The sequence below is a fragment of the Salpingoeca rosetta genome (assembly GCF_000188695.1).
Source record: "Salpingoeca rosetta unplaced genomic scaffold supercont1.15, whole genome shotgun sequence".
In the NCBI taxonomy this organism is placed as follows: Eukaryota; class Choanoflagellata; order Craspedida; family Salpingoecidae; genus Salpingoeca; species Salpingoeca rosetta.
Window position 1 is genome coordinate 71,012 of NW_004754919.1, and position 13,520 is coordinate 84,531.

The window sequence follows — 13,520 nt, forward strand, 5'->3', positions numbered from 1 at the left end:
ATGCATCGTATGTGTGTATTAGGTGTGTGTATTGGGTGTGTGCGTGTCTGTGTGTGTGTGTGTGTGTGTTTGTGTGTGTGACAAATCTTTGCAGGTGGACAGGATGGCGACGTGCAAACCAGTGAACGCACGCCAGCACATACAACACACTCACACACACACACACACACACACACACACACACACACACACACCCTCTCTCTCTGGACACATACGTCCACATACACACTTCACAACACCAGCACGTCACCTTTGTACAGGACAGGGCAAGCACGGCTGGGTCCTCTGGCTTGAAGTCGTGTTTGTCCTGTTGTGCGAGGCAGTGCTTCGTCCACTCTGTGACTGCCCCCATGCATCGTGCCAGACCGGTCCCAATGTCCTCCTCCAGCCGCGTCATGACCGCATTCTTGCGCGACACACACGCCTGCAGCACATCCGGGTTGCTCGCCACGAGCGGCGCAACGTTGCTCTGGTAGTGTTTCTGCCAAACAAGTTTGCGTGTGTGTGTGTGTGTGCGTGTGTGTGTGTGTGTGTGTGTGTGTGTGTGTGTGCGTGCGTGCGTGCGTGTGTGTGCAGGTGCAAAGTGCGCGTATTGATATCATACCAACACTCCCTGTAAACGACGACGACCACCACCAACACTGCTGCCACCACCACCACGACGCGAGTGCTCACCTGCACGAGGAAGACGGTGCTGTTGACGTCATGCATCGTCTGGAGAAACACGAGCGACGGCTCAGACTTGGGCTGCAGCACAACATGCAATTGTGCCCATGGATGATGAGGGGGGTGCGGTTTCAACAGGATTCACACGCACACACATACACAACACGCACCACACTCACACACGCAAGCTATACAAACATACACGCACACGCACACAAAGACACCACAGCACACCACAACACAAGTCCCGAAGCGTGCACACCTTGCGTGGCGGGAGTGTCTTGATGCCGTACCAGAGGGCATACCCAAGGTGCTCCTTGCACAGACCGTCAAGCAGCTCCACAAAGATGCGGAAGCACCACTCTGCAACCTTCGTCTTCGGCGCAACAACAGCGCAGCGGTGCAGGGCGACCTGGTTGTCGTGGATCATGCCAATGGCGAGAGTGTCATCGACCAGATCACCGCGTGGCGTCTCGTCATCACCGCTACCGCGCACCAGTCGCCGGCCGAGCTTTGGCGACGTCCCTTTGCTGCAGCAGGGAGCGGTGGTGGTGGTGGTGGTGGTGGTGACGATTGATGAGGTGATGATAACGTGTTGTGATCGTGGTGGTGGTGGTGACAATTGATGAGGTGATGATAACGTGTTGTGATCGTGGTGGTGGTGGTTGATGATGATGGTGGTGGGAGCGGTGGTGGTGGTGGTGGTGGTGGCTGATGATGGTGGTGGTGGTGGTGGTGGTGGTGGTGGTGGTGGTGGTTGATGATGGTGGTGGTGGTGGTGGTGGTTGAGGACTTGCATGAGCCGACAAGGCTGATCCTCACACATGTGTGCACATGCAATTGTGTGTGTGTGTGCGTATGTGTGTGCGAACCTGATGCGCTCGTGGCTGATTTCGTTGTAGAACGATGAGAGCGCAGATGTGTACGCGTCGCGAAGCAAATCCAACTCGGAGCTGCACACGCACGCACACAGGGGAAGCAGCGTCAGCTTATGAACACCATGCACAACTCAACAACACACACACACACGTACACATGCACATGCACACGCACGTGTACACACAACACAGCACAACACAAGCAACCACATGCACGTACACAAAACACATACAACACACACACACACACACAGCACCCAGCAAAGGGGAGGATACAGCAACGCACTCGAGGTAGTCTGGGAGATATGAGTTGAAGACGCTGCGACAGAGATCGTTCTTCATGGCGGCATCCATGTGCATCTCAAGCTCCTCGTCCAGCTCAGCAGCAGTCTCGCCAACCCTGACGACGACGATGGTGATGGTGGTGGGTGAGTGAGTGGGTGAGTGGGTGAGTGAGTGAGTGGGTGAGTAAGTGAGTGGGTGAGTAAGTGAGTCTGAATGTAAAGTGGCAACTAGTATTGTGCTGATGATGCTGAAGGACGGGGCAAACGCCGAGGCGATGGCGGCTGAATGAACAAATCATTGTCGTGCAGGAGATGCTGGTGTGGACGAGGTGCATTTCAGAGTCGCAAACGAACCTGAGAAAGAGGTTGTACAGGCACTGCATCTTGTCGCCGGCTCGGTTCATTTCTTTGCTCACGTGCGCCTGCAGAAACACACGAGGTGTGCAGCGCCAACAAGGTAAGCTCGGGATTCACATGTGCGTCCATGACACAACGTCATGCATACACACACACACACACACACAACACACACACACACAAAACACAAAAGTTTGCAACACAACCAACGCACAAGCACCAATACAACATGAACACAATGTCCCTGTCGCAATGTACACGGGCAAGGGGGTGTGGCTGCTGACCTCGATGACGCGATGAAAGACTTTATGGACAAAGAGATGCAGAACCGTGCTGGGATCGTCAAACACACGCGACGTCAACGAGGCAGCCTGATCCAGCGGCAGGGTTGGTTGGGTGATGTTGGTTGGTTGGTTGGTTAGCTGGAGGGCTGGTGCATTGGCTAAGCAATGGTGGGGGTCCATGCTTTTTGGGTGAGTGAGGGATGAAAAAGCGGCAGGACACATGCCTTCGTGTTGACTGACTCACCTGCTTGCAGAGCTGGATGGCTGCCTCAAACACATTCGCGTCCAGACCATGAAACCCGGTCATGATGTGGTCAATCATCACATCCATCACCTTGGCATGTTTCTGAATCGAGCAGAACCCAGCCCAGCACATGTCAATGTGAACAAGGCTATGAACTGCTGGGGGGACACTTTCATTGCCCAACACGACACAACGCGACACATGCACGCAGCCTATATTATGCTCACCACGACACAGCACACGCTAACACAATGCAGCACACGCCAATTCAGTACAGCACACCACACACAATGCACCACACCACAATACAGTACAGCACACCTTTGGGCTCAGGCTCTGCAGGGTGCGGGCCATGAATTTCATGCGATCGACTTTGTCCAGCACGAGCGAGCGGCGAAACTCCGCAACGCATTGCCTGCAAGCATTCGCGCGCATTTAGCGCATGAGGGCAAAGGACAAATAGAAAGCTGGCCCAACAAATGCACGCGCTGCTGCAATGGCTTCATCACATCCAGGACCTGCATCGCGCCACACAATGCACTGCATCCACCACCACCACCATCATCATCACCACCACCATCACCATCGTCACAACTTCACCCATATGCACGACAGTACAACAAAGACGTGCCACAACACCCCGCACTTGGCGGTAACCTACTCCTCGAGCTCCTGGTTGACAAACGCAATGCGCTGGCGGGCGGTGGTGCAGGCCTGTGGGTTGAGCTCAGCAGCAAGGTGCTTCATCTTGACCATGAGGGCAGCGGCAACCCCGAGCTCATCGTCAGAGAGGTGCTCGTCCTGTGGCCGCCGCGTTCTGTCGACGCCGCGCGCAAGGTCGCGGTCATCAAGGTCTGCACGCTGTAGGCAGAGGGGTTGTTGTGGCGGTGGTGAAGGGGTAGAGGGGGCGGATGGAAGGCAAGCAGGAGTGGGCAAAGGAGAGATAAGCCAGGAGGAGGAGGACGAGGACGAGGAGGTGGTGGTGGTGGAAGGAACGGGTTAGAAGAGATACCATTGGGGAGATGACAGCACGACTCCGTGCACCATGGCTGTGGGCAGCCGTGCACTGAGCAAGCATACACAGCAAGGACCCGAGGACTACAGCCCATTGTTCTATGTGCCCTTTCTCTTCATCTCTGCACATGTGTATGCGTGTGACGTACGTGTTCGAGCTTGTCAAACGGCGGTAAGAGACGGGAGTCAAAGTCATCGAAAGCGCTAAAGTGTCGGATGAGTGTGGATGCGTCCACAGCCCGATCCCGCCGCCCCTTTGCCCCTTCAAGCTGGTCGCCAACATGCACAAGCTGCACGCGTACGTGTGCGTGTGTGTGTGTGTGTGTGTGTGTGTGTGTGTGCGTGTGTGCGTGTGTGCGTGTGTGTGTGTGTGTGTGTGTGTGTGTGTGTGTGTGTGTGTGTGTGTGTGTGTGTGTGTGTGTGTGTGTGTGTGTGTGTGTGTGTGTGTAAAACACAAGGGTGGTGAGAAAAAAGGGATCATGTGAGGTTGAACAGAGATGTATGATATCCTTTGCATGGATCATCCTCATCATCGCAGTGCTGTGCAAAGGAGCGTGATGGTTGAGCTGACCACAGACGTACTTTCACAGCAACGGCGGCAATGTTGGTCCCCAGGCTCTGCAAGCTGTCCATTCCATCCTGACCACCAGCAAAACCGGCAATGTACAACAGCGGCAGAAACGGTGATGAGCTGCAATGGGGTATATCACTCTCAAAGTCAGGCAAGCTGCGGACGAGTGCTTGAAGGTGAGTTGTGCGGTGGCCATGTGTTTGGTGGATAGCTGACCTCAATTTCGTCTGCAGCCCGCTGCAGCGTGGTGACGTGTCGATCCTCCCCAGATCTGCTCACGAGCTCCAACCGGTTCACCTCATTCTTCGCCTGGTGGAGTGTGCACATTGGTGATGGGTGAGTGGGCGCTGGTGCATGATACAGGGGGTGGCAAGTGACTGCATGTAGCAAATACCCGTCACGGCTGTGGGAATCCCCCTCGCAATTCACACACACACGCACACACACACACACACACACACACACACACACACACACACACACACGCACACAAGCACGCAATGAGCGCAGTTTGCACAGACACAAGCACGCGTACACACCCACACGCACACACGCACATACTTCCTCGTGTTGCTTCCACAGGAGCTCAATGTGCTCTTCAAAGGCCTCCAGCAAGGACTCCGCGTGCAGCTCATTGTCGATATGGGGCAGGCTGAGCCTGTCAATGTACTCCACAATGTTCAATTCGCCCTCCTACAACACAAGGTGATGGAAGTGTACATGAGACGAAGATGCCATCGATCCCATGTACACATGCCTTACACAGCGCACCACACCCGCACACATCATGTCCACATGCCTCAGACAGCGCGCCACAACCACAAACACACACGCACGCACGCACGCAGCAAACACACACGCACGCACGCACGCAGAAACACAAACACGCAGAAACACAAACACAATGGGGAAGGACAGTCAGCTGTGTGTTGTGTCTGCTGCTCGCTCACCATCATCGCCGCCGCCGTAACCGCCCAGGCAGTGTAGAGGATTCGTTGAAATCTCCCAACAATCCTCCGTTCACACGTGAAGTGTGCCTTTTTTGCCTTGTGCCTTTGACTTCAGAACCAGCAACCAGCCAGCCGCAGCCAGCCGCATTCACCAACGCACCTCGCTCGACTCGCTCGACTCTCTGCGTCTTCGATTGGGAACCACTTCCTTCTTCTCCCCTTACATCACCAGTCATGCCTCCAAAGCGCTGCCGCTTCTACAAGAACAAGTTCCCTGAACTTGAGGATGTTGTCATGGTCGAGGTCAAGTCCATCGCAGGTGCGTGTGTGTGTGTGTGTGTGTGTGTGTGTCTGTCTGTGTGTCTGTGTGTCTGTGTGTCTGTGTGTCTGCGTGTGTGTGTGTGTGTGTCTATGTGTGCGCCTGTCTATCTGTATCTATGCGTGTTTGCTTTGCTTGTGCGACGGCTGCTGTGCAATACTTTGCCACCCACGCCGCCTATGCCGCTGTCCAACCGCACCTCACGCCTCTGTTCTCTTGAACAAAATGATAGAGATGGGCGCATACGTCGAGCTCCTCGAGTACGATGGCGTTGAGGTACGCTCGACTTATTCCTCCTCCCTGTTCGTTGCGCTGGTGCTGCTCCCTCGCTCTTCCCTTCGTGGTTGGCATGAAACACACAATCTGCATGACATCACAAAAACACCACGCCTCCAATGCATCTCGTCTCATCACATCTATTCCCCTACCTCACGCACCGCTCGTTACAGGGTATGATCCTCCTCAGCGAGCTGTCACGACGCCGCATCAGGTGTGTGCGTGAACTCGTTTGTTTGATTGTTTGACTTGCACCCACCTGCACGCGCAATGCCGTGTAGCATGAAGCTCATGGCGCTCGTACTGCTGCTTTGCTGTGACAGATCCATCAACAAGCTCGTCCGCGTCGGCAAGACCGAGGCCGTTGTTGTCCTTCGTGTGGACGAGGGCCGCGTACGTTCGCGCTCATGAACCGTTCCACGTGTCTCGATCACACACACGCACATGTCCACATGCACACATACATACATACATACATACATACATACATACATACATACATACATACATACATACATGCACACATACATACATGCACACATACATACATGCACACATACATACATGCACACATACACACGCACATATGTATTCACACATATACACATGCACGCATGCATGCAAACGCAAATGCTCACCTATTGGATGCAACGCCTTGTGGCTTTTCTGCGTGTTTTGTTGGTGTGGTTCGCACAGGGGTACATTGACCTGTCCAAGCGCCGTGTCAGCCCAGATGAGGTTGCCAAGTGCGAGAACAGATACAGCGAGGCAAAGATTGTACGTTCCCTCAAAATGACCAGTGTACCTGCAACATTCCTCCTTGCCTGCGTGCCTGGTTCGGGTCTCAAGTACTGTTGTTTGTCTGTTCACGTTGGCCCCATCTCATCATGGTCTTGAATGCCTCTGTTGCTTCCCCCCTCAGGTCAACTCCATCCTCCGCACCGTCGCAGACGCCACAGGCTACGTACGTGTGTGTGTGTGTGTGTGTCCTGTTCCCACCGTTTCTTCCACTGTTTTCGCGTGCACTTACACCCTGCCTTCCCCCTGTCCCCCTTTTTGTGACCGCCCGCACTGCAGGACCTTGAGGAGCTGTACGAGAAGACGGCGTGGAAGCTGGAGGAGGGCGACAAGCCCGGCTCATCGTACCAGGCCTTCAAGAAGGCCATTGTGTAAGCATCCAACCAACACACATGATGCCACCCCCCTTGTCATGTGGCGGTGATGCATTGCAGTGTGTGTGTGTGTATGTGTGTGTGCGCGCGCGCGTGTGGAACGGCACACCAGATGATCCCCCTCTTCTTCTTCTCTGTGCGTCTTCATCACTGACGCGTCACGACGCCTCACGACGCGTCACATGCCATTGCGTCTCACACTCGCACCTCTCCCTCTCCTCTCTACCTGCTGCGTGTGTGCGTGGACAGTGAGACACCTGAGCTGTTTGACACATTTGGTCTTCCGGAGAATGTGAAGGAGAAGCTTGTGGAGAAGGTCAAGCACAGGCTCATGCCCAACACGGTTAAGATCAGGGCGGAGGTTGATGCGCAGTGCTACGCGTACGAGGGCATTGAGGCCGTCAAGTCTGCACTCAAAGCTGGCCTCGAGGAGTCCACAGACGACTTCAAGATTCAGGTGCCTCCTCCGTTTGCTCCTGTTGCTTAAGTTGCTGTTGTTGCTGTTGTTTACGTTGTTGTTGTTGTTGTTGTTGTTGTTGTTGTTGTTGTTGTTGTTGTTGTGAAGCATGTTTGTGTCAATTTCCACCGCCTTGGCTGCTCCAACTACCATCGCTCACCACCTCCCCCCCCCCAACCTTCTCGTCTCCACCTCCACCACCCAGATCAACCTGATTGCGCCGCCGACGTACAAGATTGAGACGGTTGCGCTGGACCGCAAGTTGGGCATTGACGCACTCAACACGTGCATTGAGCGCATCCGCTCTGAGCTCGAGGCCCGCGACGGCGAGCTCCAAGTCCGCAGCGAGGTACCATCATCGTCATCATTATGATTTCTGTCGTCATTATTGTTGTTGTTGTTGTTGTTGTTGTTGTTGTTGTTGTTGTTGTTGTTGTTGTTGTTGTTGTTGTTGTTGTTGTTGTTGTTGTTGTTGTTGTTGTTGTTGTTGTTGTTGTTGTTGTTGTTGTTGTTGTTGTTGTTGTTGTTGTCGGTGGTCGTCGTCGTCGTGGTGGTGGTGGTGCTCTTGTCAGGTGCAGCGCCTGCCACTTGTATATGTGTGTCCTGCAATCAAGCCCATTTGCGTTCACGATGATCTTTGCTGCTGCTGCTGCTGGTGGTGGTGGTACCGGTAACTGCTCACGCATCCAACACATGCGCCTTGCCCAAATTTGCGCCTGCCTGCCTGTCTTGTCTTGTCTTGTCTTGTCTGTGCATTCAGCCGCAAGCTGTTAGCGATGAGGATGAGAAGAAGCTGAAGGAGCGCATGGACGAGGCTGGCCAAGAAGAGGAGGAAGAGGAAGAGGACGACGAGGAGTAAACCCCTCGCGCCACACTCGCTCTCTCTCTCTTTGACATGCAGCACCAACCAACCAACCAACCAACCAACCAACCCCCTTCACTAGCATCTAAGCTCCTGTGTGGCTTGTCCCACTCGTCGCACAATTCACAGCATCAAACCGACCCATCCATCCATTACTCTGTGCTCGTTTGCCTTGTTTGTTTGCTTGGTTCCTTTCGTCGCCAGCCCTCACAGCGGCAAGCCAGCCAGCTTGATTGTTCTTTTCTCGCCTTTTGCTTCCTGCCTGTTGTTTGTCCTCACCTGTAATCATTTGCACGCGTGCAATATCAGGGCCCTCTCCTTCCTTGTTGTTTGCTTGTTTGTGTGTTTGTTTGTTGTTCTCGCCTTTCATGCCGAGTGTGTGATGTCGTTGTTGTCGCTCGTAAAAGGCCCTTCCCCGCACACTTCCTGTCAACCACCACCACCACCACCACCACCACCACAGCTGCGGCTGTTCTTGGCCTAAAGTTTACTCGATGCGGTCATCAAAGCACACACACATACACACATACACATACATACACATACACACCTGTTTGAATAATACGTCTCCGAGCAGCCCACCGATTGCTGATAACGGCAATCGCACTTGCTTCCCCCCCCCCTTCCCAAAATTCACTCCAACACCAAACCACCATCAACCACGGCCCCCCCCCCTCCTTTCCTCTCCTCTCTCAACTATCACGATCAGCAACTGCACCTGCTCGCCACAGCCACGTCCCGGCACCGCGGTTCGCCTAGAACTATGCAAAGCAGCGGCTGGTCCGTCCGAAGGAGCAGTAGGTGCTATGATCGATATGAGGAGAACGCCTTGATGACAGGCTGCTTCTGCTGCCAGTGCTGTGACGCCAAGTACGCAGCCACCTCCTCCCGCAGCTGTCGATACTCCCCACCAGCCAGACTCCAGCCGTCCTTGGGGCCATCGCATGCATAGTCGAACTTGTGCCCCCCTGCGCGGGCCGCCACCTCGGAGAAGGCAGACCACCGACTGAGGAGCACACGCGAGCACCTGCTGAGCAGCATGGCGCTGGCAGTCGCAATCTGCATGCACGTTGTGTTGCGCGTGGTGCACGTGGGCAGGGCGTGCACGGTGACATGCTGTGCCAGGCCGGCAGCAGCAGAAGGCACGTCGCTGGATACAAACACTTCTGTGACGGGCGGTTCAAGCGCTGCAATGCGGCCAACAAAATGGCGCCAGTGGCACGCCAGGCGGAAGGGGACAGCAAGGTCGAGCATGCTGTCACGGTCACCGCCAACCTCACCATGCACGTCCGTGTTCATGCGCACGTGCACGCCCGTGAGCTGCGCGTGGAAGTCTGGGGCATCTGGTGCACTGACGGGAAGCGACGAGTAGTAGCGGTTGATGATGGCTTGGACGGGACTGCTTGGCTGTCGCAACAGGCCCCTGGTGAGATGATCGTGCCGTGGTAAGCAGAGTGACGAATGATGTGAGGTGGAGTGAAGATGTGGCGTGAGTCGTGCAGCCATGAACATGTTGAGGAGAGGGGAGGTATTGAAATGAAGTGTCGTGCAGTGATGAAATCATGACGTGTCAACACGAGGACAACACATCAGATAAGCAAGTCGCACAGCAACTACACACGCATGCGCATGCATACACACTCACGCAGACACGCACACCGTACCTGAGATAAATGTTGTCGTTGCGGTAGTGCCAGAGCGGCGAGTTGTTGAGTGCGTATGCCGTGGTGATGTACACGTGCTTGCTCTTGGGGAAATTGAGTGGACTGGCGCGTACCGCTGCGTTGAGCATGTCAACCATCTTCCATGTGCCACGTGCGTTCTTTGCCAACTTGAGGAATTCGGAACCATCCTCCACCACAGAGAGGTCCTCGTGCGCTGCAAACAAGTCACGAAACGACGCCTCGCAGTGGTGATCGGGTGTCCACACCACCACCAGCGTGCGCGCAAGACTGCTTGCCATCGCCATCGCGGAGCTGATGGCCCGTACGCGCGAGCCAAGCCCAAGCTTCACGTCCACCACAAGGGCAGGGCGACCCAGCGCTGGGTCGTGCATGCGTGCAAGCAGACACATGACGTGGGCGGACGCAGAGGCCGGTACGGACACTTTTGACGCCTGCAGCTATCGACGCGGACATTGGGGTTGGGATTGAGCGAGCGTTGTGAGTGTTGTGAGTGTGGTGAGTGTGTGTGTGTGCGAGTGTGTGTGTGTGTGTGCGAGTGTGTGTGTGTGTGTGTAGTGTGAGTGAGTGAGAGTGAGTGAGTGTGAGTGAGTGTGAGTGAGTGTAGTGCGTGCATTCGAGTGAGAGCTTGTGGCAGAGGCAGCCAACACAGGAGCAAAACAGCATGCATGCATCGATATGCACAATGCAGCACATGCGCATGGGCACCGCGCATCAGTATGTGTGCTTGTGCATGCTTGTCCACACGAGCATGTTTGGTGGTGTGAACTGTATTCTGTGGTTGCGTCTCACCATCTCCTTGAGCACAACCACCTCCCCCGGCAGCCAGTCGCGGTCACAGCCGAGATCAATGTCGAGTACGTGGTTACGCACACGCTGCCGCACCTTGTCCAGATACCGCTCCCTGATAACGATGGCGGTGGTGGTGGTGGTGGTGGTGGTGGTGAGATAGAAGTGGTGATGATGACATTCTCCGTGGTTGACATTCGGTGGTTGACATTCGGTGTTGGTGGATGTGTCTGGTTTGCCACTACAAATGCACGGACGAATGCATGCGCACGCACACGCACACGCACGCACACACATGCACACACAAACAAGCGCAACACGCACACCAGCTCACCGTGCGGGCAGCTTTGGGCTTGGGTCAAACTCCTTGCTGCTGGGGAGGGTCTCTGAGAAGCGGGTGATGGTCTGTTGGCCGGGAAGCAGCGGCGCCTTAATGCGCTTTCGCCCCCACGTCAGCAGCAACATATCAGATGGCGCAGGCCACGCGCTCACATCCGGCAGCGGGTCTGGTGGACGTGGAAAGGATGGTGGTGGGGTGTGGTGAGAGTAGGTGGGTTGTGCTGGAAAAGAAAACACAGAGTACGCACAGACACACACACATCACCACAACCACACACGCACACAGGCACACGCACACACGCACACACGCACACACACACCACACACACGCACGTACGCACACGCACGCACGTACGCACGCACAAACATGCAAACACAAACACACACACACGCACGCACGCACACACACACACGCACACACGCACACACACTCACGCAACACTCACCTTTTGCAGTGACGAGGGGCACCTCGAGGCGCTCTCTGAGGTAGGGGAGCCACTTCTGCTTGATGTTTGTGCCGGCCTCCACGCGCGGGGTGGTGAGGGACTTGTGGTCCGGCAGGTTGATGCTGATGAGGAACAGGCCCTCCTCCCACATGAACCGCTGCAGGTACTTCTTTGCGCTGCGCTCCGCGTCCCACGTGTTGCTCCACGCGTGCGGGATAAACGGGTCCAGCCGGCTGTGGTCCACGTACCAGCGCAGGTAGCGCGCATATGGCGCCGCCACAAACACCGTGCCCCAGCTGCACGGCTCCTGGATCTTGAAGGGCATGTTGTTGTTGTTGACGGGCCGCTCAAACCGCTGGTTCACCTCGTCCCACTTCTGGTTGTACAGCTTGTACCCGAGCACGCTCGGGTCCTGCTCCTCGCCCTCCCCGTACCGCCGCACAAAGTGCTCGGCATACACAAACAGCATCTCCGACACCTCAATGTCGTCCTCGAGAAACATGGCGTACTCCCCCTCCACGGGCGCCCACGCCTCCAGCATCGTCCCGCGCAGGCCCTTTGGCGACGCAGCAAACACCGCCGTCACGGGGCCGTGCGCCGTCGTCGTCCCAGACAGGCCCGACGCAACCGTCACCTGCTCCTTCCACGCCTCGCTCTCCTCCCGGTCGTAGTCCACGTGGATCACAAAGTACGTCGGCATGCCGCTTGGCCGCGCAGCCATCAGCTGCCCCCACAGCCGCTCCTCCCACATGAACCGCTGCAGGTACTTCTTTGCGCTGCGCTCCGCGTCCCACGTGTTGCTCCACGCGTGCGGGATAAACGGGTCCAGCCGGCTGTGGTCCACGTACCAGCGCAGGTAGCGCGCATATGGCGCCGCCACAAACACCGTGCCCCAGCTGCACGGCTCCTGGATCTTGAAGGGCATGTTGTTGTTGTTGACGGGCCGCTCAAACCGCTGGTTCACCTCGTCCCACTTCTGGTTGTACAGCTTGTACCCGAGCACGCTCGGGTCCTGCTCCTCGCCCTCCCCGTACCGCCGCACAAAGTGCTCGGCATACACAAACAGCATCTCCGACACCTCAATGTCGTCCTCGAGAAACATGGCGTACTCCCCCTCCACGGGCGCCCACGCCTCCAGCATCGTCGCCCGCAGGCCCTTTGGCGACGCAGCAAACACCGCCGTCACGGGGCCGTGCGCCGTCGTCGTCCCAGACAGGCCCGACGCAACCGTCACCTGCTCCTTCCACGCCTCGCTCTCCTCCCGGTCGTAGTCCACGTGGATCACAAAGTACGTCGGCATGCCGCTTGGCCGCGCAGCCATCAGCTGCCCCCACAGCCGCAGGAAGTTGTCCGGCCGGTTGAACCCAAACACGTGCACAGAGAGGCGGCTGGTCGTCAATGTCGCCGCTGCTGGTGCAACGGTTGTTGTCATTACTGTTGTGGTGGTGGTTGTTGTTGTCGTCGTTGTCGTCGTTGATTTTGCAGTGGGCCTAGTGTTGCCTGCCTGCCCTGGCGCGGGTGTCACGTTGAGCCGCTGACTCTTGTCCTGAGCGTCCCTGGTCTCTGTCCCACCATTGTTGCCCTGTGCGGCCAGCAGTCACAGCAGTGAAACACGGCACCATCATGCGTGTGGTGAGGTGTGGTCACACCGCCGCATGCATGCATACACGCACACACCACGCACACACCACGCACACAAACACACGCCCAACGCACATTCAAACGACTCAAACGTGCACCAAGAACACACTCATGTGCTCACACATGCTCACACACACGCACACACATGCTCACACACATGCTCACATGCACAAAACCTCACTGAGGTCTCACCTTGTTTGGAGCGACAAGGCCTTCGTCTGTGGTTGGATCCATGTCGCTCTTTGGAGTGCCTATTGCTCCTGCTGCTGCTGCTTGTGTTGTGCCCTGC

General features: G+C 56.1%; 3 protein-coding genes across 3 annotated transcripts in view; 1 reads left to right on the forward strand and 2 right to left on the reverse strand.

Annotated features, from left to right (window-relative positions):
* PTSG_05805 (uncharacterized protein) overlaps nt 1-5,323 on the reverse strand; it is a 6,651-nt gene extending 1,328 nt beyond the window's left edge. The window contains exons 1-15 of the mRNA XM_004992640.1: nt 5,249-5,323; nt 4,860-4,991; nt 4,515-4,607; nt 4,310-4,366; nt 3,877-4,017; nt 3,375-3,574; nt 3,035-3,128; nt 2,714-2,815; nt 2,470-2,556; nt 2,183-2,250; nt 1,831-1,944; nt 1,539-1,619; nt 929-1,196; nt 676-747; nt 251-481 (exon numbers count right to left, since the gene is read on the reverse strand). Of these exons, the coding sequence (XP_004992697.1) occupies nt 251-481; nt 676-747; nt 929-1,196; nt 1,539-1,619; nt 1,831-1,944; nt 2,183-2,250; nt 2,470-2,556; nt 2,714-2,815; nt 3,035-3,128; nt 3,375-3,574; nt 3,877-4,017; nt 4,310-4,366; nt 4,515-4,607; nt 4,860-4,991; nt 5,249-5,254 (1,746 nt within the window). The 5' untranslated portion in view covers nt 5,255-5,323. The remainder of the gene's footprint in view (nt 1-250; nt 482-675; nt 748-928; nt 1,197-1,538; nt 1,620-1,830; nt 1,945-2,182; nt 2,251-2,469; nt 2,557-2,713; nt 2,816-3,034; nt 3,129-3,374; nt 3,575-3,876; nt 4,018-4,309; nt 4,367-4,514; nt 4,608-4,859; nt 4,992-5,248) is intronic.
* A 30-nt stretch (nt 5,324-5,353) lies between these two features.
* Nucleotides 5,354-8,874, forward strand: PTSG_05806 (eukaryotic translation initiation factor 2 subunit 1). Its single transcript, XM_004992641.1, has 10 exons — nt 5,354-5,567; nt 5,800-5,843; nt 6,017-6,057; nt 6,167-6,236; nt 6,540-6,620; nt 6,766-6,807; nt 6,921-7,012; nt 7,265-7,472; nt 7,678-7,821; nt 8,233-8,874. The coding sequence occupies exons 1-10, from the start codon at nt 5,483-5,485 to the stop codon at nt 8,329-8,331; spliced, it is 906 nt and encodes a 301-aa protein (XP_004992698.1). The 5' UTR covers nt 5,354-5,482; the 3' UTR covers nt 8,332-8,874.
* Nucleotides 8,875-9,138: 264 nt separating this feature from the next.
* On the reverse strand, nt 9,139-13,465 carry PTSG_05807 (uncharacterized protein; the record flags this gene model as incomplete). The annotated part of the gene is made up of 6 exons (XM_004992642.1): nt 9,139-9,757; nt 9,999-10,456; nt 10,809-10,920; nt 11,140-11,311; nt 11,591-13,172; nt 13,424-13,465. The coding sequence occupies 6 exons, from the start codon at nt 13,463-13,465 to the stop codon at nt 9,139-9,141; spliced, it is 2,985 nt and encodes a 994-aa protein (XP_004992699.1).
* Between the last annotated feature and the right edge of the window lie 55 nt (nt 13,466-13,520).